At 52.2% G+C, this 26,782-nt stretch overlaps 1 protein-coding gene across 1 annotated transcript; it reads left to right on the top strand.

Moving 5' to 3' along the window:
• Window positions 1–25,566, top strand: PADI4 (peptidyl arginine deiminase 4; the record flags this gene model as incomplete). The annotated part of the gene is made up of 16 exons (XM_080922120.1): window positions 1–92; window positions 3,665–3,845; window positions 6,739–6,805; window positions 9,189–9,256; window positions 10,807–10,924; window positions 12,462–12,587; window positions 14,133–14,311; window positions 14,400–14,503; window positions 14,889–15,000; window positions 15,920–16,027; window positions 19,044–19,198; window positions 20,781–20,925; window positions 21,040–21,142; window positions 23,207–23,274; window positions 23,523–23,663; window positions 25,296–25,566. 16 exons carry the CDS (start codon window positions 1–3, stop codon window positions 25,527–25,529), a joined length of 2,001 nt encoding a protein of 666 aa, XP_080778246.1. The 3' UTR covers window positions 25,530–25,566.
• Window positions 25,567–26,782: the final 1,216 nt, after the last annotated feature.

Here is a 26,782-nt window from a genome sequence, read left to right as displayed (position 1 = left end):
ATGGCCCAGGGCGCGGTGATCCATGTGGCCCCTGAGCAGCCCACCCATGCCGTGTGCGTGGTGGGCACGGCGACCCCGCTGGATGTCCGTGGGTGAGAGGGGCAAATCCTGGGCCTGTGGGGGGCAGGGTGGGACAGGCAGAGGCTGGGCACCGCTGGCTCGGCTCAGATTCTGGGCAAGAGATCTGCTAGAGAGATAAGCCTGTGGACCTATCACACCAGTTAGTTCTCTGTGAAGTAGAAATACCGCCTGGCCCTGGACGTGAGGAATTACAGGGCTGCCTAGCAAGGGAGAAATGGTGACATTGGGGAGGGGCTTGAGCTTCAGTTTCCTTACCTCATAAAATGACTTGAAGGGTTAAGTGTGGCAACTCCAAATATGTTTGTTGAGCACTCTGTGGTGCTGTTTGTTAAATACTCCATGGTGCTGTTCGTTAAGTATTCTGTGGTGCTGTTTGTTAAATACTCCATGGTGCTGTTTGTTAAGTATTCTGTGGTGCTGTTTGTTAAGTATTCTGTGGTGCTGTTTGTTAAGTACTCTGTGGTGCTGTTTGTTAAGTACTCTGGTGCTGTTCGTTAGGTACCCTGCACTGTACTGGGCAGATCCCCAACAGCTCGTTTCTTCATTCTTCTATTTCCTTGGCCATTCTACAAATATAAGCCGAGTACTTACAGAGCACTGAGACCTTTGCCCTGTTCTGGGTCACACAGGACAGTGGAGGAAGCCTCGTGGGTGGAGTCTGATGCAGTCTTTCATGTGAGAATTGCAGCAGCTTCCCCCACAGAGCTGGGCATTGTAGCCCAAGTGATGTCCATAAAAGCCTCTGGGAGATGCCCAGGGTCAGTGGGTCAGTGGCTGTCTGACCTCAGCAGCAGGAAAACACTCGGGGTCTGGGTGGTCCCAAGGCCACCGGTGAGAGGCTGAAGACACAGGGAAAAGAAAGCCTGGTGTCATCAGAGGCTCCCTACTCCAGGAGGACAAGCTGGTCTGGGGTGGGTGCCAAGGAGATGACAGGGGCCAGAGATAGCCCAGCGTTAGCCCAAGGTCCTTGCCAGGATCCTAAGCTAGCTCTCTCCTTAGATCTAAGTCACAGAGGTTTTTTTCATATGTGTCTGCAGGGGTGTAACATGTCTGTAGATGCAGGGTTTGTGTGGGAGCCTGTGGAAGCCAGGACAAACTCAGATCAGAGCCCAGCCTGTGGGCAGCGGCTCTCCACTCGCCTAGTGAACTCTGGGACCGGAATTCGGGTCAGCAGGCTTAACAGCAATCGCCTTTGTCCACTGAACCACCTTGCTGATCCTGGTTGCGGTTTTCAAATGGGGAAATCAGAGCAGAGCCATTTGATCAGACAGGGGTGTTGATGAAAATGTGGATGTTTGTCTGTCCCCCAAGAAGAGCCAATACAGGGGCATGCCCAGAGTACAAGAATGGGAGGGGTGTCCTGGGTTGAGGGGTGGGGTTTGTGCCACTTGGGTGAGGCATTGGAAGAATTCTGCCCTTCTCTAGGCATGAGTTCCACCTGTCTTTGCCTCCCCAGCACTGGGATTGCAAGGGCGCAGCCCCTCCCAGGCAGTGCTATCTGAACAAGCCCTTACACCAGGGCTGCCAACCTCTGTGGCCCAGTGAGTCAGGGGACCCCGGCCTGGCCCCACAAACATGGGGACCAGGTAACACTTGTGTTCAGAGGACAAATCAGAGACCACCTGAGGCTTGAAATGAGCTGGGGGTACCTTAGAAGGTGTCCACAATGGGACCCCCAGCCTGTGTTGGGGGTAAGTGAATGTTAGGAGTTAAGCAACTAGTACTCTGTGTCTGCGCATGCGCACACGCATGCTCAGTGAGCTCATGCGTAGTGGCGTCTCTGTATTGTTGAGTGAGTGAAAGAAATTTGGCCCTCAGTCACCTTGGAATCTCTTTGCAGAAAATTGGGGGTGGGGAATATACTCAAAAACAAAATCCCTTGTCTGTTCATTCTCTTGCTGTTTCCCCAGGGCAGGCTTCAAACCATCCCCAACCTTTTCCCATAATCCTCCAGGAAAGTCCCTCTCTTCCCTTTTCGCTTCGCTCTGATCTGTGCTGTGGAGTCAAAAGATGGGTGTGGGGAAAAGGGGAAGGACAGAGAATGTTCCAGAAATCAGGCTCCTCCTCGCCTGCCTTGGCACCTTCCTCCTCCACTGGCCTCTCTGTGACTGTCTCTGTCACTCCTCCACAGCCCCCACTGCGGATGACCCAAGCCTGCAACTCCTCCCTTCCCCCACCTCTCAGCTTCTTCATCTCAAAGTCTCTAGAGAGAGAAACCCGGGCTCTTTGCTTTGTCCAGCAGGTTCTGTTGACTTTGAAATGAAACGATTCCACTTGCCTCATAAAAAAGTCATCACAATAAAATAAAAAATATATATAAGCTTTCTCAGCCACTGGCTTCATCTGTGCCTTGCTGAGTCTGGGTTCCTGGTCCCTCAGTTTCCTCTCAGTTGGGTAACTCGACAGTCTGGTCAGTAGCTTCCTGGGTGTGGTTCTCAAGCCTGAGGGTGCTCGGAGCACTCCGGAGACATGAGGAAGCTCAGACCTCTGGGCTCCAACCCCAAGTCTGCAGTAGCAGATCTGAGGAGTAACCCTTGGAAACGATTCTTCCCCAGTTTCCGGGCAGGCTGAGGCTGCTGCCCCTGCGTCAAGGACTGAACCTTGGCTACAGCAAATATTTGGGGGCAGATACTATATACATACATACATACATACATTCCAGAGAGAGAGCGAGAGAGTGGTATGTCCTTGTCCTTGGAGACAGTTTTTCTGCTACGCTCACTCAGCAATTCCCTCCTACCAGGGCCAGCAGGTTGTTTGTTCTTGAGTGACAGGGTCCCAAGGGGAAGGACAGGAGATGAGAAAACAAAGATAGTGAAGCTTAGGCATGAGATCACACCTAAGCTAGTGGCTAATGCTTTATTAAGAAGTATGGCATCTTCGGGACAGTTGACGGGGAAAGGGCAGAGTCAGCGGAAAGCCGTCACGGAATAGGACGAGGTCAGCAGGAAGCCAGCGGAGTTATATTGCGCAAAGGGAGCGTGGCGCACGAAGAGGGCGTCGCCGATTGAGCGCATGGTAACTTCCGGACTGATAACTTCAGTCTCTCCAAGAGGGGCTGGGGTCAGATTCCCAGAAACTGAAACCTAAATTCCCTGGAGACCCTGGCCTCAGCCCAGGTAGACCTTCTTGCCAAACCCATCCCTGGACAAGGACTCAGAATTCCCTCCGTAAGACCAGGCTGGCCTCGAACTCAGAGATCCACCTGCCTCTGCCTCTGGAGTGCCGTGATTAAAGGTGTGCGCCACCACCACCCAAACCAGCTCCTGTTGCATTTTAAAGTGTATCTCGCCCTGACCCAGTTGTTTTGTATGAGGACGGGCCTCACGAAGATCTGCTGTTCCTCTGGCTGGTGGTGGTGCACGCCTTTAATCCCAGCACTTGGGAGGCAGATCTCTGTGAAATCCAAGCCAGGCCAGCCTGGTCTACAGTGTGAGTTCCAAGTCAGCCCTGGCTACATAGAGATTCTCTCTCTCTCTCTCTCTCTCTCTCTCTCTCTCTCTCTCACACACACACACACACACACACACACACAGGGACCCTCTCATCACGGGTGCCTCAGCTCGCCTCTGTCACCCCGCAGCTCTGCTCCTAAGGGCTGCACGTCCTTCGGCATCACAGCCTCCCCAGGAGTCATCGTAGATGTCGCCCACGGTCCTCCAACCAAGAAGAGTACCACGGGGGCCTCCAAATGGCCTCTGGACCCCAAGCTGGAGGTGACTCTACAGGTGAAAGCAGCCAGCAGTAGGACAGATGACCAGAAGGTGAGTGTGATGGTGGGGCAGGGGCGGGGCCTGCTGGGTGGGGGTGGGGCCTGATGACTGGGGGGCGGGGCCTGCTAGGTGGGGTGGAGCCTGATAGCTGGGGTGGAGGCGGAGTCTAATAGGTGGGTGGAGCTTGGTGTGGTGTGGTGGAGCCTGATGGCAGGGTGGGGGTGGGGCCTGATGGCAGGGTGGGGGTGGAGCCTGACGTCTGGTGCGAGGCTGAAGGTCTGAGTCTCGATCAAGTTCATCCATATAGAACTGTTTAGTAAATACCATCTCATGCAGACACCAGAAGGCACTGGGGTGGAAGGCTACAGTCCTTGGGGACATCAGGTAACATACAAGTAGACAAATAGGTACCTATGGCTGTGAGGTCTCTGAAGGCCACAAGCAGGGACCCACTGGGAGCGCCTTCTGTGTCCCGGTGTTAGCTTCCATTGGCCATTTCAGCACATGGCCACACCTCACAGATCTAGAAGAGAGAGGTGTGAGCCGGTGGGTTCCCTCTGTGGTGACCCTCAAGGGTGGCTCTCCGTCTCTCCTAATTCCTGTCATGTGGTAGTCAGTATTGCCTAACCTGTGCTGTCCCTCTGCTCTGGTCACTCTGCTCCTCCCCCACCATGTGCTTCTCTTGTAAGGACACACACCACTGGACTGAATTCCAGGGTCACCCTTAACTTACCCTTAAGAGACTTTGTTCCCTGTGTCTCTTTCGCGAGTTCCAGGAGTGAGGATGGAACCCTTGTAGGTAGTCTCCACAAGATCCTCTGGGGTTCCCACAGACACCATGCTCCCTGGAAGGGCAAGCCCAGTTGCTCTTTCCTGGGGGACAAATGCTGTCACCACCCTGAGAACACAGAGGTGGCTAGGGTGTCTGGCAGGTGCAGTCAGGGAATATTTCCCGAAAGAAGAAGCAAGTTGAAGAATGGAAACAGGGCCAGCCTTGGAGAGAACTAGAAGACCCAGGTGGCTCCAGGCTCACCTAGATGACAGTGGCAAGACACAGGGCACTAAGGGAACCCTGTAGGACAAAGACAGAGGGAGGGCTGAGGGGTGAGAGAGCAACTCAGAGGCTTCAGTGTGGGGCCCATCTTGTCTTCCCTCTGCCCCTTTTTCCTCTCCCTTTTGCTTCACTTTTCCTGTGTTTTCAGACAGGGTCTTGCTAATCAGTCTAGCCTCGGCTCAAACTCCCAATCCTCCTGCCTCAGCTTCTCCAGTGTTAGGATAAGACTTGTGCCACCACACAAAGCGAGGGGCCTTTTTCTGGAGGGGACAGGAAGCCAAAGAAAAGACCCATGCAAAGATGTCACTGTCTGGTACAAAGCAAGGAGCCTGCACCCAGGGAGCAGCCCGAAGGCAGGCAACCCTGAAGGGAATGGCCCAGAGAGATCATGATACTGTCATTTGCCCCCTTCTCTCCCCCAGATAACCTCTATCTACAGGACACAGCACCTCAGTGTTCCCTCGGGGGCTCCCTAATGTGGCCCTTCAGTGTGGAGCCTCAGTATGGCCCTTCAGCATGTCCCCTCAAGCATTTCTTAGTATGAACCCTGAGTGTGTTCCTTCATTCTGTCCCCTCACGGGCTTCTCAGTGTGAGCCCCCAATACTTTGCTCCTCAGCGTGTCCCCTCAGACTCTCCTCAGCGTGTCCCCTCAGACTCTCCTCAGTGTGTCCCCTCAGACTCTCCTCAGAATGTCCCCTCAGGCTCTCCTCAACGTGTCCCCTCAGACTCCTCAGTGTGTCCCCTCAGACTCCTCAGTGTGTCCCTTCAGACTCTCCTCACTGTGTCCCCTCAGGCTCTCTAATGTGTCCCCTCAGCATGTCACCACAGGCTCCTTTCCTTGTAGCTCTTTGGTTGCTTTTGGTGTCCCCAGCTCATGTCACTCAAGCTTCTCGCTCCCAGTGCCTCTCAACCCCAGCACCTGAGTCAGTCAGACACTCCTCTCTGGGTTTTCATTTGTTTATTTTGATTTTTGCTGGGCAGAGGGACTGAGATGAGCCCAGTTTTACGTCCTCCATCCCCGAGGTGCACCCCACTTCCCCGCACTCCCTTCCCCAGCCTCCTGGTCTGTAGGCTGCACAGAGAGAGCTTGTGCTCCACAGCTGAGGGCCTACTCCTGGGTCCCTGAGAGACAGCCTGAAGTCCAGTTCCATGGCCACCACCTGCTCTTTCTTTACCTCTAATGCCTCCTGTACCCCATTTCCAGCTGCCGAGCCCCTGTCCCCCTTCTAAGAATGTCTCAAGATACACTTTGTTAGGGTTACTGTTGCTGTGATGAACCACCATGACCAAAAGCAAGTTGTGGAGGAAAAGGTCTGTTTGACTTACACTTCCACATTGCTGCTCATCATAGAAGGAAGTCAGGACAGGAACTCACACAGGGTGGGGACCTGAAGGCAGGAGCTGATGCAGAAGCCATGGAAGGATGCTTCCTACTGGCTTGCTCCTCCTGGCTTGCTCAGCCTGCTTTCTTACAGAACTCAAGACCACGTTCTCAGTGGTGGCCCCGCCCACAATGAGCTGGGCCCTCCCACAGTGGGCTGGCTCCGCCCACCACGGGCTGGGCCCTCCCCATCAATCATTAATTATGAAAATGCCCTATAGTCGGATTTTAAGGAGACATTTTCCCAATTGAAGTTCCCTCCTTTCAGATGACTCTGGTTTGTGTCAAGGTGATATAAAACTAGCCAACAAACACCCCCTCATGGAATTTTCCATCATCCCTTTTCTTAGGCTGGGTAGGTCTCTCCATTTCTGAGCTCTCTTGGGACCCTTTTCTATAACTTCATAGTTAGCTGAGTTGAGCTGGGTTGAGTGGACACCCAGCAGAGCTCAAACTTGTTTGTTGAATGACTAAGAGAAATCAGAAGTGGTTTGCTGTTGTCTTACAGGTTCGGATTTCCTATTATGGACCCCAGATCTCACCAACCCAAGCCCTGCTCTACCTCACTGGGGTGGGTAAGTGATGACCAGGGTACCGAAGAGCTGCCAATGGTGCATAGCTTTAATCCCAGCACCCGGAGGCACAGGCAGGCAGGTCTCCATGAGTTCAAGGCCAGCCAGGGCAAAATAGTGAGATCCTGTCTCAGAAAGGAAGAAAAAAGAGAAGAGGAGGGAGGAAGAGAAGGAGGAACTAGAACTTCCTTCTCCCCCCACACAATACATCCCCTCAGACCTCAGTAAGGCTCCTCCCATGACACATGACTAGATCTTACTTTTGAGTAATCGAAGACAAATGATCATTTCTAGTTATCCATATATCTGGTGTTTCACAAATCCCTCCCCAGAGAGTTACATAAAGAACCACAGGTGACAGGCCGAGGGTGAGGGGAGAGAACTTCCCTAGGTAGCATGAAGCTCCGGGTTCCGTTCCCAGTACTGCATAGCCAGGTGTGCTGACACACATCTGTCCTCCCAGCCCTTGAGAGGCAGAGGATTAAGGGTCAGAGGCCCAAATTCACCCTCAGCTACAGTGACTTTCCAGCTACACGGAACTCTGACAGCTACTCAGTATGTGTATGTGAAGACTCACATCACAGTGTAAGAACTGCTCTTCAGTGGGAAGTGGGTATGTGGACTCTACACACAGCTCTCTATACCTTATAAATGCTTTACACACACACATACATGCACACTTACATACACACACATACACACACACATGCATACACACATACATGCATACACATACATACACACACATGCATACACATACATACATACACACACATGCATACACATACATACACACATACATACACACATACACACATACATATACACACATACATACACACATATACACACACATACACATATACAAACACATCTACATACATACAAACATACATATATACACATACAAACACACACATGCACACATACACATACATATATACACATATACACACATATACACACACATACACATATACAAACACACATACACACAAACACATACATACACTCACATATACATACACGCACACACACATACACACATACAAACACACACAGACACACACATACACATATAAAAACACATCTACACACATACAAATATACATATATACACATACAAACACACACATGCACACATACACACACATATATATACACATATACACATATATACACACACATACACATATACACACATACACACACAAATACATACATACACTCACATACACATACACGCATACACACATACAAACACACACAGATACACACACACACACACACACACGCACTGCTTTTTGTAGTAGATAGTTCTGTGTTCTCAAGTCCAATTATCTATATTTTGTTTTATCATATTAATAACCCATGCACGCATGCACATATACTTGTATTTATTTATTATTTATCTTTAAATAGAACCTATTAGTGTTGATGGAAAGATGGCTCAGTGGTCAAGAGCATGTACTGCTCCAACAGGGCCTGGCTCCCAGCACCCACATCGGGTAGTTCACAACCACCTCTAACCCCAACAGAGGATCCAACACCCTCTTCTAACCCCCAACGGCAACCACACCATTACCCCTCACCACATACACACAAAATTAAACGTGAAAATTATGTTTTTTTTAAATCCATTCTTAGGGGCTGGAGAGATGGCTCTGTGGTTAAGAACACTGACTGCTCTTCCAGAGGATCTGGGTTCAATTCCCAGCACCCACCTGACAATTCATAACTGTCTGTAACTCCTGATTCAGGGGATCCGACACCCTCACACCGACATATGAGCAGGCAAACACCAATGTACATTGAAAAAAAATCACTTAAAAAATCATTCTTAGGATCAGGGAGTTTACGAGCTTGAGGCTAGCCTGGACAAGATAGTGAGAACTTTTATCTAAGATTTTAAAAATTAAATTAATGAGACCTGAACCTGAATGGCATGGTCTTTTCATTTAAGTGCGTACTGAATGTGCATATAGTTTGTGAAACCTCCAGGTTTCGTTTCATTGATGAATTTCACTCATGAGTATACATTTAAATTAAGTGAGGCTCACTCGCAGACCCTGTGCCAAGACACTATATTTAATCCTTACAAGAACCCAGTGAACTTGTCCCCATGATCCCATTTCACAGATTACAAAACTGAGTGACCTGGAAGGGCATATGGAGGCTTCACTGGGGTGGCTGGAACTGTTTTGGCATCACAGTCACAAACTCCAAAGGGCACAGTGTTTGGAAGTCCTGGCTCTGCCCTCTGACTTGTCCTCTGGTTTCTTGGGAACAAACCAGGAAACATGCTTGGGGGAGACCTGTCCCTCAGGGCCACTCTGGGAATCCTGCAGCCTCACCCTCACCAGATCTCCTCTCTCTCGGATTTCAGAACTCTCCCTGAGCGCAGATGTCACCAGAACTGGGAAAGTGAAGCCAGCCCCGGCTGGGAAGGATCAGGTGAGGCTCAAATGTCAGTCAATACAGGGCCACCGTGCTCTCCTGTGGCGCCCCCTTGTGGCGATGATCTGAGCAGCGACACCTCTCCAGTGTCTCTGTGAACTTGTAAGAAACAACCTCTACCAGACTGGCCCTGATGGACAGGTCCCCCCAACCCCTCCCCACACCCCTAGCCTGCCAGGCGTAGGAGCTTGACCTTTGGGCTTATGTAAACTCCATCTCTTTTACAAGATCATATTTATAATCAACCATAGGTTCAGAAATGGTGTTAGGGGCTGACGAGGTAGCTCAGTGGTTAAGAGCACTGACTGCTCTTCCACAGGTTCGGAGTTCAAATCCCAGCAACCACATGGTGGCTCACAGCCATCTGTAATGGGTTCTGATGCCCTCTTCTGGTGTGTCTGAAGATAGAGACAGTGTGCTCACATAAATAAGGGGGGGGGGGGGAGATGGAGTTAGTTAGCTTCAGCTGTAATCTCTAGGGTCACCCAAGTAATAGAAAAAAGTTTTACATAAATGGTTCTCAGCTGTGGCTCAGAAATACTCCCCAGACCTTAGTGACTGGTGGATGAGTTTCCCATGGAACTGTGTACAGGTGTCGGTGATGATGGAGAAGGGACAAGAGACAAGGGCGGAGGGAGAAAGAAATGGGGCATGGCAGGGTGTGTGTGTTGCAGAAACATGGTTGGTCGGGGTTCACAAAGGGACCTTCACACTATCAACCTAGGATCTGTGGGTGAACTCCAGAGTGCCCCTGCAACTTCAGAACCGGCCACATGATTTTCTGCTTGTGGCTTCCAGTGATTGGCCTCTTTATGGGACACATCAGCTGTAGGGGAACAGGCTGGGCATAGTGGTGCACACCTTTATGCCCAGCACTGGGAGGGCAGGTGGATCTCTGAGTTCAAGGCCAGCCTGGTCTATAGAGCGAGTTCAAGGACAGCCAGGGCTGCACAGAGAAACCCTGTCTCTAAAACAAAACGAAAGACAAAAAGCTTGCCTAGCGTTGAATTCCCCTGATATCATAAAATCTGTCCTATAATACTGGATCTCTAAGGGCGGGCCAGCGTTTGCCATCATTGGGCAGAGGGTGCCTGGAATTAAGACTCGCACATGGGGAAGGAGCTGTGTGGATTAGAATCTTGACGTTCTTACATACCTGACTCCCTCTTTGTCAAAAATAAAACAAAAAGATGACTTGAGGCTGGGGGGAGGGTAGCTTCGTTGGCGGAGTGTGTGCCTAGCATGTTTGACGTCTTAGGTTCGGTGACCCGCACCACACAGGATGTGGTAGGACAGGCCTGTATCTCGGCTCTCGGTGGTGGGACAGGAGAAGTAGAGGTTGAGCTAGCCTTGGGTAGAGTAGATGCTGTCTTTTACAAATACACACAGTCTGCATTTGGGACAGATTTGGTTATATTTGGAGCCATTGAAAGTTCACTCTTTGGGCCAGACAAAGCAGGAGGTGTGAGCAAACCAGTGGATTGTCTCCCAAGGGCTGATGGGATCTGAGGGTTTCCCAGTGTCTTTTACCCTCCTGATGTTCCCAGAGCACCTGGACCTGGGGCCCAGGCGGCCATGGCGCCATCCTGTTGGTGAACTGTGACAAAGAGAACCCCAATGCCTCCAAAATGGACTTCGAGGATGACAAGGTCTTGGACAACAAAGGTAAAGACCTTGGCCAGCGCCGGGGAGACGGGCTTCGTTTCTCAACAAACCCTGAGTTCAGTTTAGTGAAAGTATGTTTTTGTTAGCACATCCATGTTACAGAGGAAGAACGGAAAACATGTCCCAAGAGAGCAAGTGACCAAACAAAGTCACACATCAGCCAGAAGAGACCCGTGTGGGCTCCTGGAACCCCAAGATTTCCATTCTGGCCCTACCCGGCCCACTTGTCTGTGCTTGGCTCAGACACAGGGCCCATATCAAATAAAAAGGGGTGCTAGTCCCTAAATATCAAGCAAGACCCATGCGCCTAAAGGATGGGGAAGCCGAGGCACAGAGAAGTTGAGCACACACTCGTGTGAGTCCCACAACTACTCAGGTGCAAGGTTCAGTATCTGAGGCCCAGGAAGCCTGACACCTCGGTGGGTTTGAGAGAATCGAGGACTGTGGTGGGGGCAGCGGTGTTTCGTGGATACTCATCCAGGGATGGAGGGGTGACCTTCCCTGGAGGGATGCTAAGGGTCTGCTGCTGGGGGGTCAGGGCCGGGGCTTGCCCGGAGTCATGGAACTCTGTAGAAATGACTCTGTGTCTAATGTGTGCCGCTGGCTGCAACATCCCAAACTCATTGTGACCTGCGGGCACTCCGGAGGCTCCAGACAATAGTTGAAGATTTGTCATTTCATCTCTCCACCCTTCGGCTCTCTCCGCCCCCGCTTACTGATAGAGAAACTGAGGCAGTAAGAACTGATTGAGCTCCCCAAGCTCACCCAGATCCAGGTTGAGCCCACACCCTTGCCTCCTTCACTGGGGTCCAGCCATCAGCAGTGGCCACTGGCGTTCCCCCATCACCCTGGTGCTGACACTGCCGTGTCCACCGCTGTTCCGGGTGCTCTCTGTGCTCCAGAATTTGAGTTTGGAGGTCACAGCAAGAAACCAAATGGACCTAGGGCCGTGTTGTTCTGAGTTTCAATCCTTAATTCACCGTTTCGAAGACGTACCCAGATAAACGTTTATAGATATCCTGAAGAGAACAGAGCCAAGGGCTGGCGAGATGGCTTAGTGGGTGGGGGAGTGTGCTACCAAGCCTGACATCCTGAGTTCGATCTCTGGTCCAGCATGGTAGCAGAAGAGAACCGGCTGCAACTGGTTGCTACAAATTGTCCTCTGACCTACACATATATCATGTGCTCAACCTCTACACAGGATAAATAAGTGTGGGCTAGGGCTGCGTGGTGGGGGCGGGGCTGAGCGGCGGGGGCGGGGCTGCATGTGGGGGCGGGGCTGAGCGGCGGGGGTAGGGCTAAGCTCTCACCTTACACAACTAAGACTCCAGAGTCAATCTCCAGTGCAGAATTTATTACAGAATAAGTAAATGTAATAAACATTTGGAAAAAATAAGCGACAAGTAGCCATTTTAAAATGAGAAAGGAAAGCCAGGCTCCTTTGTGGCAGGGTGTGGGGAAGTCGGGGCTCCATCAGGAGGAACCTGGAGAGAGAAGGGCCCTGGAGACCATCATGACTACAGGCTTCCTGTTTCAGACCTGCAAGACATGTCTCCAATGACCCTAAGCACGAAGACTCCCAAGGAGTTCTTCACCAAGTATCAGCTGGTGCTGCAGGTGCCCAAGGCCAAGATGAACAAAGTGAGAGTCTTCCGGGACACACGTGAGTCGACCTGGCCTTCCCTGGCATCCCTGCCACTGTGACGCCACGTTCCTTTCCTGCCCCCACCAGATGGGGCACAGCCCTGTCCTGCTCCCCTTTGGCAAGGAGTTCCCAAGAGCTATGGCATGCTTAGTTCTGAGCACCAGGCTGAGGCGGACACGTGCCTCGGTCCTCTGCCTTCCAGGGGAGGTGACTTGAGCTTGTCCAGTTGTGAACAAGGGAGTGACTTCTTCCAGTCACCACCCACTAGTTCCCTTCCCCCTCTTTTCTCTCCACCTCCCTCTTTCCTTCCCTCTCCCTCTCCACCCCCTTATTCTGTTTTTCTTTAAAGAGTATACTGTCGCTGTCTTCAGACACACCAGAAGAGGGCATCAGATCCCATTACAGATGGTTGTGAGCCACCATGTGGTTGCTGGGATTTGAATTCAGGACCTCTGGAAGAGGTCTTAACCACTGAGCCATCTCTCCAGCCCCACTCTTTTTTTCCTCTTTCTCCTCTCCTTGGGTTCCTTCCTTCCTCTCCTAATCTTTTTTCCCTTCCTCTTTTTTTCTTTCTCACACTCTCCATCTTTAGCTCCCTCTTTTCCCCTTCATTTCTCCCCCTCCCTATTATGTGCCATACCCCCACTATGTGCCGTGCCCCCACATGTTGGGAACTCTGCCTCTCACACTCTGGCAGCTCTGCAGTGCCTCCCATCCGGGCAGTGCCAACCTCAGTCCTGGGCATAGGGCACATGGCCGTGAACCAAGTCTTTGCCCCATTCACTTTCATGATGGTGGGATAGGAAGGGTCAGGTGAATAATTAGGGACAGCAGTGTGGGGTGGAGAGCTTGGCGGGGGACAGGGAGGGGAAGGTTGGTCAGAGGAGGCTGCACTCTGAGGAAGGTGCAAAGGTCTGTGTGCTTGGGTGGGGGGAGCAGAGAAGCCACTTCGAGGTGTGCAAGGTTTAAACTGGGGCATGGCTGCCTGAGGGGAGGGGCGTGAGATGCTCTCCAAGCACAGTGGACAGCTTTCCAAGGCTCAGTTTGTCCCCACTTCCTTCCAGCCTTAGACTAAAGGAACCACATGATATTTTATACTTGTGATATATTACATGTACATGTAATATCTATATTACATAATGCACATGCAATGTACAACACATTAAATACATATGACACTGATTTATATGATAAATTGACGACTGTCATTCTGTTTCCCCCATCTAGGCCTTGTTACCCACAGGAAACCCTCTGTCATTACTTTAATTAGTGTCTGTTACAGATAATGGCCTTTGCTCCTCCCTCGTCCCCCCAAGAGACAGTGCGGTGTGCTTGGGGACAAATGAATGTACCAGTCAGTGGATGAATAAAAGAGCTGTGCAGAGTTTGGAATGGTGCGGCGCCTGCCATTGCTCTTCCCGGCCCCTCTCATCAGGGACGTGAGGGCCTAACAGGAGCTTTGAAGTTTTCCTCCTGGGGCTCTGGGAAGGCACCTCAGTACTGAGGAGAGGAAACCAGAGCCACGCGGCACGCTAGGCCTAAGCATACTTCACCTCTGTCTAGGGGGCAAACTGCCGTCCAGGTACAAGGTGGTCCTGGGACCCCAGCAATTCTCACATCGCCTCGAGCTGCCGGGCGGCCAGCACAGCACACACTTCTACGTGGAAGGCCTTGCTTTCCCTGACTCCGACTTCAAGGGGCTCATTCCCCTCACCATCTCCCTGCTGGACAAATCTAACCCGGTCTGCCTCAGCCTAAGGTGGGAGGGAGAGGGGAGGCAGGCATTGCACCCCGGCTGCCATGACAACTCTTCTCATCTCTCCCCTCCAGGAGCTCCCCGAGACCCTGGTGTTCCAAGACAGTGTGACATTCCGTGTGGCTCCCTGGATCATGACCCCCAACACCCAGCCCCCCCAGGAGGTATACGTGTGCAGGTGAAGCTCTGGGGCAGGGGTGTCTGAGTGCATTAGGGGAGCCCTGAATTCTGGGTGTTGCATTTTCTGGGAATGGGAAAACATACTTCCTGCCCTCAGCCCCTGGAAGCCACAATTGGCTCAGGAGCCCGGAGAGAGGGACAGATTTTGTTGTTTTTAAAAGATGTATTTACTTTATGTGAGGATTTTGTTTGCTGTCACCAGACATATCAGTAGTGGGTACCAGATCCCATTACAGATGGCTGTGAGCCACCATTTGGTTGCTGGGAATCAAACTCAGGACCTCTGGAAGAACAGTTACTAACCACTGAGACACCTCTCCAGCCTGAGGGACAGTCTGTTAACGTCATTAGTCCTCTGTGATGACGAGGCCTAATCTTCGCAGGCTTCCTGACAATGAAGACTTCCTAAAGTCACTGGCCGCTCTGACCAAGAAAGCCAAGTGCAGGCTGACTGTGTGCGCAGAAGAGGAGAATATGGATGACCAGTGGATGCAGGTACAGGGTCCCATCGGCCTGAGGCCAGGGACAGACACAGGCCTTAGGCTCCTGGAGCACGGCTTTGAGGAGAGCCTTCCTGGGATGGACTGGGAGGAAGGGGGCTCAAGCTGAGAATTCATCACTGTAGACTGAGCCCAGGTCTCCGTACCCGTCCCCCGGCTCTCATCTCGAGCCTTTACCCACGCCCTCTTAGCTGTCTTCCTTCTCCTCACCCATGACCCAGTTCTGCTCCACAGCCAGCATGAAGGCTGCCCCTCCGTGTATGCCATCTCTCCAGTGGGACCCTGTCCCTCTCCCTGCCAAGTTGCCCTGGCCATCCCGCCTCTGTGATATAGGCTGGTCCCTGAGAAGCTGCTCTTTCAGCAGGAAATACCCAGGGGTTCCATTCTGTAATTGTCACAGTGACTGTATCCCCACGCCTACCCCGCATGACTGCTGGAGGGCCAAGGTCCTCACTAGATTCATTTCTGAAAACCCAGGCACCCACCTACAGGGCTGGGTGGGTCACCTGTCTGCTCCTGTGAGACCCGGGAGGCTTCTCCCACCTGGACTCAGTAGACAGCCTTCCCAGGGAAGCCTCTGCCTATCCAGGTATAACACTGGGAGCACTCTGGGTTCCCCAACATCCCCCCCAGCACCTGTAGTCACCCCAACACTGGATGTTCTCTGTCTTCTAGCTCAATCACTACCTGCCAGCCACACACCTGGGTCCCCCACAGCGTCAGGGCCTCTGTCCTATTCATTTTCCCAGCCGACTGTGCCAGACACAGGTCTGCCTGCATCCTTGGGGCCGTTCTCTGGGCTCGGGTGTTATGAATTTGTTCTTGGTGGCAGGAGCTAGACAGGTGGGTTCGCACCACATCAGGCATTGGGTGCCAAGACCGTGGCACAAGCTGCGGCCTCTCTGTCCCTCCAGGATGAAATGGAGATTGGCTACATCCAGGCCCCCCACAAGACGCTGCCTGTGGTCTTTGACTCCCCGAGGGACAGAGGCCTGAAGGATTTCCCTGTCAAACGAGTCATGGTAGGAACCCTGTAGGCCTGGCAAACACCCAGCCACCCAGTGCCCCTGGCCCTGAAGCCCCCCCCTTTCTCAACCCTAGGCTACCCCTTACCCCCAAGCAGCCTGGTCCTCAAAGCTGAGTTCCTGCTCCAGTGGGACCCAAGGCGTGGTGCTGATTACCTCAGCTATCGCTCTGGTAAGATCTGGTTTCTCAGAGCCTCACCCCAGCGTGAGCTCAGATGGTCTTTGAGATAATCTTGTGAGGGACATCCTGGGCTACCTAAGAGTGCTCTTGCCACAAGGCAGGAGTTCCACCTCTTGGGCATGGTTTGTCCTCTGGAGACTGCACTGGGGCTGTGGTGGGGGATTCAGGATCAGCCAGACTTTATCAGTCACAGTCAACACGTTAGGGACCTTGAAGCGACATCTTGGTGAGTCACACTGGACTGGCCTGGCCGATGGATGCCAACTCAGCTCTGGTCACCGTCATCATCATCATAAATAAAAGTAATAGTTTACTGAGCCACCACTGGCTTCTCCACGGGCTCTGACTCATTCCCCGTGACAACCTTTGATAGAGACACGATCAGTGGGTCCATTTCACAGAAGTAGAAACTGAGGCCCAAGAGGGACAACTTCAAGCCTCCCAGGCTGCCTCTCTGCCATCTAAGGAAGACCGTAGCCTGTGGGAAGTACCAGAGTGACAGGGAAACTGTCCCCAGAGTGACTTCAAATTTCCCCATTGCTCTCTGACCCCAGGATCTAGGCATGTACCATATGCCATTCCCTCCACCAGGAATGCGTCTCCCCGTTCTGGCGCTAGCTGACTTTCAGCCTTCCGGTCTCAACATCAATGTCCTTCCTGGCCGGGTCTCTCCTGAGGCTGTCAGAGGCTCGCATCAATGTTCAGTTTGCTTCTCTGTTGCTGATAAAACATTCTGACCAAAAGCACGTTGGGGAAGACGGGGTTTACTTGGCTTAGACTTCCGCGCCACAATCTATCAGTGAGGGAGGTCGAGGCAGGAGTTGATGTAGAGGCCATGGAGGAGTGCTACTTACTGGCTTGCTCACCACGGCTTGGTTCACCTGCCTTCCAGAGGATCTAGGACCACCACCAGTCAAGGGCTAGCATTGCCTACAGTGGGCAATTGTTAATCAAGAAAATGCCCCCCAGACTTGCTCACAGGCCACTCTGATGGAGGTATTTTCTCAGCTGTTTCTCTCCAGATGGTCTTGTCCCAGGTGCTGGACAGGTGCTGTCACAGGTGCTGGACAGGTGCTGTCACAGGTGCTGTCACAGGTGCTGCACAGAGCATCCAAACGCTCAGTCCTGGGGGGGCAGGATCTGAGGCCATTCTGGGTTGTGTAGAAAAACTTGTCTTAGAGGAAAACGGAAATAGAGGACTGGAGAAGGGAGTCTCCACCACTTCTCTTTCTTGCTTCATTTTCTTTTCCCTTTTCTTTTTTTCTTTATAGACTTGCTTCTTGCTGTGTAGCCCTGGCTGGCCTGGAACTCAAAGAAATCCAGCTATCTCTGTCTTCTGAGTGCTGGGAGTAAAGATGTGTGCCACCACACCTGGGCTTCTCTCTCTCTCCTTTAATTTTTATAAAATTTATTTTATTTTTATTTATTTTATATATATGACTACACTGCAGCCGTCTTCAGACACACCACAAGAGAGCATCAGATCTCATTATAGATGGTTGTGAGCCACCATGTGGTTGCTGGGAACTGAACTCAGGACCTCCAGAAGAGCAGCCAGTGCTCTTTACTGCTGACCTTGTCAGCCCCGTAAATTAAAAAATTAATAACTTAAAAGAAGTAAAATTAAAATATTTTTTGTTAAAAGTTAACCCAATGCTGTAGACAGCAAAGTCACTGAGCTCCTGGCCAGCAGTTTAGACTAGTAAGTCTTAAGTCAGGGAGGGTATTCCCTGTCTGATGTTATAAAGAGATTAGGTCCAGGGGCCAGCCAGAGTGGGAAGAGAACAGGTTGGATGAGGGGGCAGTGGCTGCTTGTGGCCAGGCTCTGGGTGGCCCTATAAGACCAGGCCAGCAGGATTTTCTAGCCATGAGGGATCGTGAGGGAGGCGAGGTAGAGGTGGCCTCAAGGCCGTGGGTTGATGAGGACTCAACAGCTCTCGGAGCAGGACAAGTGGGAAGACAGGTGGGTGCCGACATCTGTCTGGTGTCATGTGTCCAATGTCTGGGGGAGGAGAGGTGACCGGAGGTGTGACATGGGTGGTGGACTCAGTTCACAGACGGGATTCCATGGAGTAGCAAGGCCACCCGGCCAGCCGCTGACACCAGGAAGTGAAGGAGGCACAGGTGGGCCTGCCCTTCCCCCACAGCTAAAGGACCATGGTGGGAAGGCTGTCCAAGGCAGCAGGTAGTGGCATCCAGCGCAAGGTATTTTCTCTTGAGATGCTTCCTCTGGGGCCTCCGTGCTGGACCTAAGGCCACACTCTGACAGGTGACATTCTGTGACAAGTGACTGGAGGCCTCTGGAACAGGAGGACAGACCAGCATGATGTTAAGCCGCTGTCTGGTAGAGATTTGCCAGAGCATCCACAAAGCTCACACGGGGGTGCCTGGCACGCTGGTGAGGACCGGCAGGACACAAAGCATCTGTAAAGCTCATTCTGGGCCAGGGTCAGGACGGCGATATGGTGTGAACGCAGTGCTGGCCACAGGGGTGGCTTGGATTCCTGTCCCTCCTCAAACTGGCTGAAGGGACCCTGTCTCCACTCATCTCCCATTCCCAGCCTCTACAGAGAGCAGAAAGAATGCTTTGAGCGTCTGCTGTTCTGTGCAGGAGTTTTCTGAGCAGGTGACACGTGCTTGTTGGTGGAACCCAACAAGTCCCCATCTCTTTCAAGGGGCACCGACTCAATCCAACATCTCTTCCACACTGCCGAGTCATAAGGCTCCTCTCTCTGGTACCCATAGAACTCCCTCCCTTGACCACCGCATGTGCGACCACCATTTCCACCCGGGGACAACCTTTTCTCTCATTGTATCCTTCTCCCATCTTAGGGTCCAAATTTTGGCTATGTGACCCGAGGGCTCTATAGAGCAGAGGTCAGTGGGCTGGATGCCTTTGGGAACCTGGAGGTGAGTCCCCCAGTCACTGTCAGAGGGAAGGAATACCCACTGGGCAGGATTCTCATCGGGAGCAGTGGTTACTCCAGGTAAGGAGAACATGGGGGTGGCCAGGACCCATGTGCTGGGGTAGGGGACAGTGACAAAGGCCACAATAAGGCCTCCCCTGTGTTCTCCAAACCTGGGAGGTCACCAAATACCGAATCCACTGAGGGTAAGGGACCTCCAGAGCCTACCTCTGCCCACTTACTTGCCTTCTGTTAACGACTGTTTATTGAGCACCTACTATGTGCCAGAAGCTGGGGGTAGAGCAGTGAGTGTGACAGACAAGAAAAGGCAATCAAATAAAAGAGAGGGGCTGGAAAGATAGCTCAGTGGTTGAGAGCACTGACTGCTCTTCCAGAGGTCCTAAGTTCAATTCCCAGCAACCACAATGGTGGCTCACAACCATCTGTGATGGGATCAGATGTCCTCTTCTGGTGTGTCTAAAGACAGCTACAGTGTACTCATATACATAAAGTAAATAAATCTTTTTTTAAAAAAAGAGAACACAGAAGTGGTGTTCAGGGACAGGGTGTCCTGGCATAGGAAAGACCATGAGCAAATGTCCTGATTCAGGAATGAAGGCCGGGGGGGGCTGGGACAAAGGAGAAGGAGGAAAGGGAAAGGAGGAAGAAGAGGAAGAGAGAGGAAGAGGAAAAGCTGACTGGTGTAAGAAAGGTTCATGGAGAAGATGAGGCTTAGGGGAGCTCAGATGCTCCTGAGGCCACACAATAGATAAGGGGTCACCTACCTGACCAGCTCTGTGGCTTCTCCATCACATGGCATCTCGGCTGAGTCAGCGGGCAACACTTTCTGCGGTTTGACACTTATCAGTGTCACTGGTGACCTCAATGGCCATGCCTCAGTTTCCCACCATGTTAGCAGCAGCCCAGGCTCCATGCTCCCTTCCCTAGGTGGGAGGAGCCTAAATACCTCCGCCAGGCCACTGTCCCCAGACACCTCCCACGGCCACGCCCATTACCGGAACTTTTCTCAAGGCAGTGGAAATAAATTTCTGTTCTCCTCAAGGTCCCGCTCAGGAGTGGACTGGGCTTACACTGAGCATGGGTGAGGGTTACTTACAGGTGGGTGGGTGACCGTGAAGCATCACGAAGTGTCACCCCAGCATAGATGCTCCCCCCCTTCAGTCAACCTTCTCCCACACAGTTACAAGCTAGCATGGTGGTTCTCAACCTTCCTAATACTGCGACCCTTTAATACAGTTCCTCATTTGTGATGACCCCCAACCGTAAAGTTTTTTTTTTTTTTTTGTAGCTACTTTATAGTTTTGCTACTCTTGTGAAACAACGTAAATACCTGTATTTTCTGATGGTCTTAGGCAGCTCCTGTGAAAGAGTCACTCCGAAGGGGTTGTGACCCCACAGGTGAAGAACCACTGTTCCAGCACCGTTTGAGACACATGTCCCAGCTCTCAGGACATTTGCATGTGACAATATAGCATTAGGGGTGCAGGCAGGAGCTAGAATCTCACAGGAGGGTCCAGTGACTTCCCTCCCTCCTTCTATGAGGAGAGGTCAACAAACCCGATCTCAAGGCCGCTTGGGAGTCATCACGGTGCCTTTTGATGCTGCTGATGGCTGTCATAACTTTGTATCCCTGTGAGAGCAGCGACAAGAGCCGGGACATGCACCAGATCCTGCAGGACTTCCTGGGCGCCCAGCAGGTGCAGGCTCCCGTGAGGCTCTTCTCTGATTGGCTCTTTGTGGGCCACGTGGACGAGTTCTTGAGCTTCGTCCCAGCGCGGGACAGGCAGGTGTGTGACCCTTCTGCCAGGGTTTAGGAGCCAGCCCTCCCTCTCTGCGGGGGTAGGAAGGTCGAAGGGTAGTGGGTGGCTAAGCAGCTCCCTGACTCCAGTGTTTCCCAGCAGGGCTTTCGGCTGCTGCTATCCAGCCCCAGAGCTTGCTACCAACTGTTCCAGGAGCTACAGAGCCAGGGCCACGGGGAGGCGGCACTGTTTGAAGGACTCAAGAGTAAGTTGACCGTGGCTGGCGTCCCGTGTGGGCAGCTTCTGCCCGTCTACCGGCTCCATTGCTCCCTGAAATCCTGTAGAGTCGCGTACCTACTATGGGCGGGGCACCAGGCTCGATGCTGGGCCCCCCAAACTCCCTGTGAGCTAACTAACGGTACTTTAGGAATCCCCGAGTCAGAGGCAGTTTGGGAAGTAGGTGGGTGGGGGATGTGGAGAGGGAGGGAGGGAGGGATGAGGGGGCGGGGCGGGGTGAGGTGACAGATAAGAAAAATTGTAGACCGGCAACTAAGAAGGGCCAGAGGCAGCTGTGAAGGATCTGAATGAGTGAAGTCTGGAATAGAATGCTTTCAGTAAGTTCAATAGGCAAGGGCCAGGGTCAGAGGCTAAGGGCTCTCGGGGCTCAAGAGTTTCTCTAAATATGTTTAAGTGTGTTATACAGAGGCAGGCAAACCAGCACCCCATTCCCTGCCCCCCCCCACTCTGCTTGCTTACTTTTCTCTGTGTTTCTGAGAATAGAAGTTTGGGGTCTCACGCATGCCAGAGAATTGCTTTGTCACTGAGGTCACCCCCACCCCAGCCTCCTCTCCTAACAGGATCTGGATCCCGGGCTGGGGAATGTAGCTCGAACAGTAGAACCGGTGCCCTGAGTTCTATTCTTAGCCCCCCTATGGATATGGTGACGCACACCTATGAGCCCAGCATTCAGAAGGTTGGGGACCGGGAGTTCAAGGTCATCCTTGGCTACATAACTAATTTGAGGCCAGCCTGGGCTACATGAGAACCTGTTTCAAAAGTAAATATAGGAACTGTAGAGATGGCTCAGCTATTAAGAGCATTTGTTATTCCTGCAGAAGACCTGAGTTTGGGTCTCAGCACCCACATGGTGACTCTCAACCACCTGTAACTCCAGTTCCAGGGGATCCGATGCCTTCTTCTGACCTCCTCGGGCATCTTATCTCCTCCTCTGACCTCCTCGGTCACCAGGCACATGTGTGGCACACATCAGGGGCTGGAGAGATTACTCAGTGGTTAAAAGCACTGTGTGTTCTTCTTGAGGACCCAGGTTCATTTCCCAGCTCCCACATGACGGCTCACAACTGTCTCTAACTTTAAGATCTGACACCCTCACCCAGACACACATACAGGCAAAACACCAATGCACATAAAATTTAAAAAAAATAAAAATACATGTTAGAAAATAAAATAAAAAAAGAATGGGGGCTGGAGAGACGGCTCAGCGGTTAAGAATACCGGCTGCTTCGATTCCCAGCACCCACATGGCAGCTCATGTTGCCTATAACTCCAATTCCTAGGAATCAGGACCATCACTGTCATCCACGCAAGCAAAACCCCATCACACATAAAATAGAAGTAAATCTAAAACAGTAAAAATACCAATAGATAGGCTCTGAGACCAGGGGCTAAAGCGTTGGGATGAGGGGAAACGCAGACCCCCAGGGAGCTGCTCATTTCTCTACGTTCTGAGCCACTCCTGAGCGAGGGGTCTAATCTGGCTATGTCAGGCCTGAGCAGACCCGAGGCTACTCCACACGAACAGCCTCTTTCCGGGTGGCCAGTGTCACCTCCCGGGGACACTGACATAGCAGACTTGCTCATTGGTGCCGGGGTCACCACAGCTAGTGTGGCTGGACCAAGGGCTGGCGCTGGGATGGGGTTTGATGACCTAATTGCTTGACTCTGTCAGGACCCTGGCTCAGGCAGCAGCTGTCTTCTCTGCCACTTTGGAGTTTGTCCTGTTTGAAGCCTCAGGCTCTTCTGTCCGATGGTCTCCTTCCCCTGTCGTATGAGGGTCAGTGGGGTCACCTAGCCATTCTGACTGGCTTGACCCTGTGCCAGCCCTGGTGCTGAAGGATGCTAAGTGTTACCACTAAAGACAACGTCTTTCAAACCCCTTCTCCAAAACAAACAGGGTCCCTTTGGAGATGGGGACACTCGGGAACAAATGACTCTTGAAACAAGACTATATCCATTAAAGAAATGGGAGCCCCGGAGGGTAGCCCGCCTCTCGAGTTGGGCCCATCTTTTCTCTCTGTGTCCACGACAGGGAAAAAGCAGACAATCAATGATATCCTGTCCAACAAGAAACTAAGAGACCAGAATGCCTATGTGGAGGTACTCAGCCTGGGTGTCCTGGAGAAGCTGCAGAGGGTGCCTGGCTACGTGCCCGTGATTAGATGTGTGGGGTGGGGGTGGGGGCTCTCGGGGCTGTTCACAGTGCACTGCCTACCAGCCCAGGGTCAGAAGCCCAGGCACAGGCAGAGCGCAGGAGGGGAGTGTGTGAGGTCCTTGGGAGCCCAGTTCGTACCTGTTATTCCATACCTGTTTCCTCCCCTAATGCACCCCCTTGGCCTCCCTACCAGAGCTGTATTGACTGGAACCGTGAGGTGCTGAAGCGGGAGCTGGGCCTGGCGGAGAGCGACATCGTCGACATCCCGCAGCTCTTCAAGATTGTGGGAAACTCCAGAGGGAACCCGAAGGCTGAGGCCTTCTTCCCAAATATGGTAAGGAGGTGACAGCCACCACCTGACTTACTCTGACTCAAATGGTTTCCTAAACTGCAGCGCACAGTCAGGCCCTTAGGCAGGTCCAGGTCGCTCTTCGTACACCCTTGGAGGCTCACATCGCCCTCTCTCTCTCAGCACCCAGAGCCTCTTCTGAGCCTCACACAATGTCAGGAGCGGCGTCTCTCATGGCTTTGCTTTCCAGAGGCAGGCTCCGAGAAGTTAGATCTCTAGTACAAAAACACAGCAGGCAAGAGATGGCAAAGCCAGGGTCTGTTTTCAAAACCAGCTCTACCCTGCTACTTCTTGACTCCCATACCAGCAGACCCAGGACATAGACAAAGTGTTCTGCGGTGGCATTCACTGCCAGGAAGGGAGCTCACGTGGAACAGGACCCAGGGCAGGGCCAGAGTTGAACTTTGTTACTTGGCTGTGACCGCCACCTGTGTCTTCCCACCCCCACTGCCTTTTTTACCAGCCTCCTCCAAAGAATGCCCAAATACTGGGTGGAGAACTACCTAGATGCAAGGAGCCAGCCATGGTTCTCAGCACAGATTGTTTCCAAACTGGGCCCCCAGAACTTTGGGGTTCCAAGGCAGCAGCTCCAATCTGGCTTTTGGGGTATCTCCTCCATGTGCTGAGCTATGGCAGAAGACTCCACTGAGTAGGAAAGCTGTCTCTGTCTCTCTCTGAACATAGTCCCTGAGGCCCAGGGATCGTGGTACACTGTAATCTGGCTTCTCAGTGAGTGTAAAACAGCCTTTCACCCATAGAAAGCTTGTTAGAAAAAAAAAAAAAAAACAGTGTAAATGTATACCCACCACAGGAGAGAGGGAGGCAGGAGAATCTAGAGGTTAGAGTCAGCCTTGGCTTACATAGATTTGAGGTCAGCATGGGCTACTCAAGACCCAGTCACCAAAAAGAGATGTGTGGGCTGGAGAGATGGCTAAGCAGTCAGAGAGCTTAGTTCTTCTCAAAGACCCCAGTTCGATTCCTAGCACTCACATTGAGTGGCCCTCCAACTGCCCCAAGCCTCAGTCTAGAGGATCTATTGGTGTCTCCTGGATTCCTTTAGACACCTCCCCACCCCTGAAAAGCACAGCCAACTAGAGTAAACATAAAACTCAAGGGTGGGGTCCGTCCAGGTAGCTTAGTGGCTAAGAGCACTTTCTGTGAAACCCTGAGGGCCAGAGTTTGGATGCTAGCACCCCTGTAACAAGCTGGGTGTCACCCATATGCCTGTAAATCCCTGCTCTTGGGGGGCACAGAGACAGAAAATGCCTGGGGTTTGCAGGTTTCTAGCCTAGCAGGGAAAAGCAAGTTCGGGGAGAGACCTGGCCTCAAAGGAATGCACAGTAGACTAGCAGAGGACACAAGAGGCCTTGCTTGGCTCTGGGTGCACCCACCCCGAAAGACACACACAAACTCTGGGAGGAGGGGTGGGGGAAGAAGGGGTTAGGGGAGAAGGAATGAGGGGAAGAGAGAAAGGGGAAGAGGAGGGAGGAAGGAGAGAGGGAGAGAGATGAAAGAGGGAAAAGGAACAGCCTTCATCCGCTAGACCGGTGGGTCCTACACTAGCAGCTGTTTCCTCTGATCTGGACCCCCACCTTCCGGGCCTCCACCTTCCCGCAGGTGAACATGCTGGTGCTAGGCAAACACCTGGGCATCCCCAAGCCCTTCGGGCCCATCATTGACGGCCGCTGCTGCCTGGAGGAGAAGGTGCGCTCCCACCTGGAGCCGCTGGGTCTGCACTGCACCTTCATCAACGACTTCTATGCCTACCACATGTACAACGGAGAGGTTCACTGTGGTACCAACGTGCGCAGGAAGCCCTTCACCTTCAAGTGGTGGCACATGGTCCCCTGAGTCACCGCCCTCGGCAGCCTCCCTCAAGGACTGTCCTGGCCGGAGGTGGCTGGCTCACTGCAGTGAGGTGCAGCGAGAGACCTGGGGGTGTTTGGGTTTCCCCAGAGGTGTTCACCCCTCCATGCTATGACATGCTTGCTTCACCTACATCTGGCTCCTGTCCCATCTGTGTGTGTCCCAAAATGGTCCTTGCAAAGCAAGCTCAGTTCTGCTTATAGATGCTGCAATAAAGATGTTATTTTACCACCGACTTTCACGGCCCCCACCCCAGCCCCATCCTCTGTAGAGTACATTAACAGCAATTTCAAAGCGCCATTGAGGTGAAGGGCTTCAACTGTGGCTGGGAGCTCTTTGGATTTATTTACTCTGACGTACATGTCTCTCTTCTTTCTTTTGGGGCCTAGAGCCTCACGGGTACTAGACAAGTTATCTCCCCAGCCCTTAAAAATATACTCCTTGAGTCATCCCAGCCCTCGGGAGTCAGGTGGATCTCTGAATTTGAGGCTAGCCTGGTCTACACAGAGCTCTGTTTCCAAAAACCAAACCAAACCAAAAAAACAAAACAAAACAAAATAAAAACATTCCTTGGAACTTAGCTAGGGTGGTAATGCCCATCTTTAATTCCAAAGCCCTCAGGAGGCAGAGGCAGGTGGATCTCTGTGAATTCAAGACCAGGCTGGTCTATATATTGAGTTCAGGCTAGCAGGGACTACACCGTGAGATCCAAAGTCAATTAGTTAATTAATTAAAAAATGAGTCAATAGAAACACGTTCTAGAGGTCAGCCTAGATGGGCAGAGGTGCTTGCCATGAAACCTTGACGAGCCAAGTTTGGTCCCCAGAACCCATGCAAAGGTGGAAAAAGAACCGACTCCACAAGCGTTCCTGTGAGTGCCACAGGCACACACTGAGTGGTGTTGGTGTCGGTGCACACCCATTCTTCCAGGATGCTGGGGGGATGCTTCAATATGGTAGAGCCACGCTCAGATGCACAGCGAGGCAGAGGCTAGCCTGAGCTACATGAAACCCGCTCTCAAGGAAGGCTGAGATGATTTTAACAGAGTAAAGGTAAGGAAATCCAGAGCTGGCTCGGAGGTTGATGGCACTCCCTGCTCTGGCACAGAAGCCTGCGCATAAGGGCTCACAGTTGCGTGTGACTCCGGTAGTCCCAGGGCATCTGATGTCCCCTTCTGACCTCCGTGGGTTCCTCCACAGGTGTAGCTACACTCAGGTACATACTCGTAAAATAAAACC

The sequence above is a fragment of the Micromys minutus genome (assembly GCF_963924665.1).
Source record: "Micromys minutus genome assembly, chromosome: 9".
NCBI lineage: Eukaryota > Metazoa > Chordata > Mammalia > Rodentia > Muridae > Micromys > Micromys minutus.
This window is presented reverse-complemented; position numbering and strand designations above follow the sequence as displayed.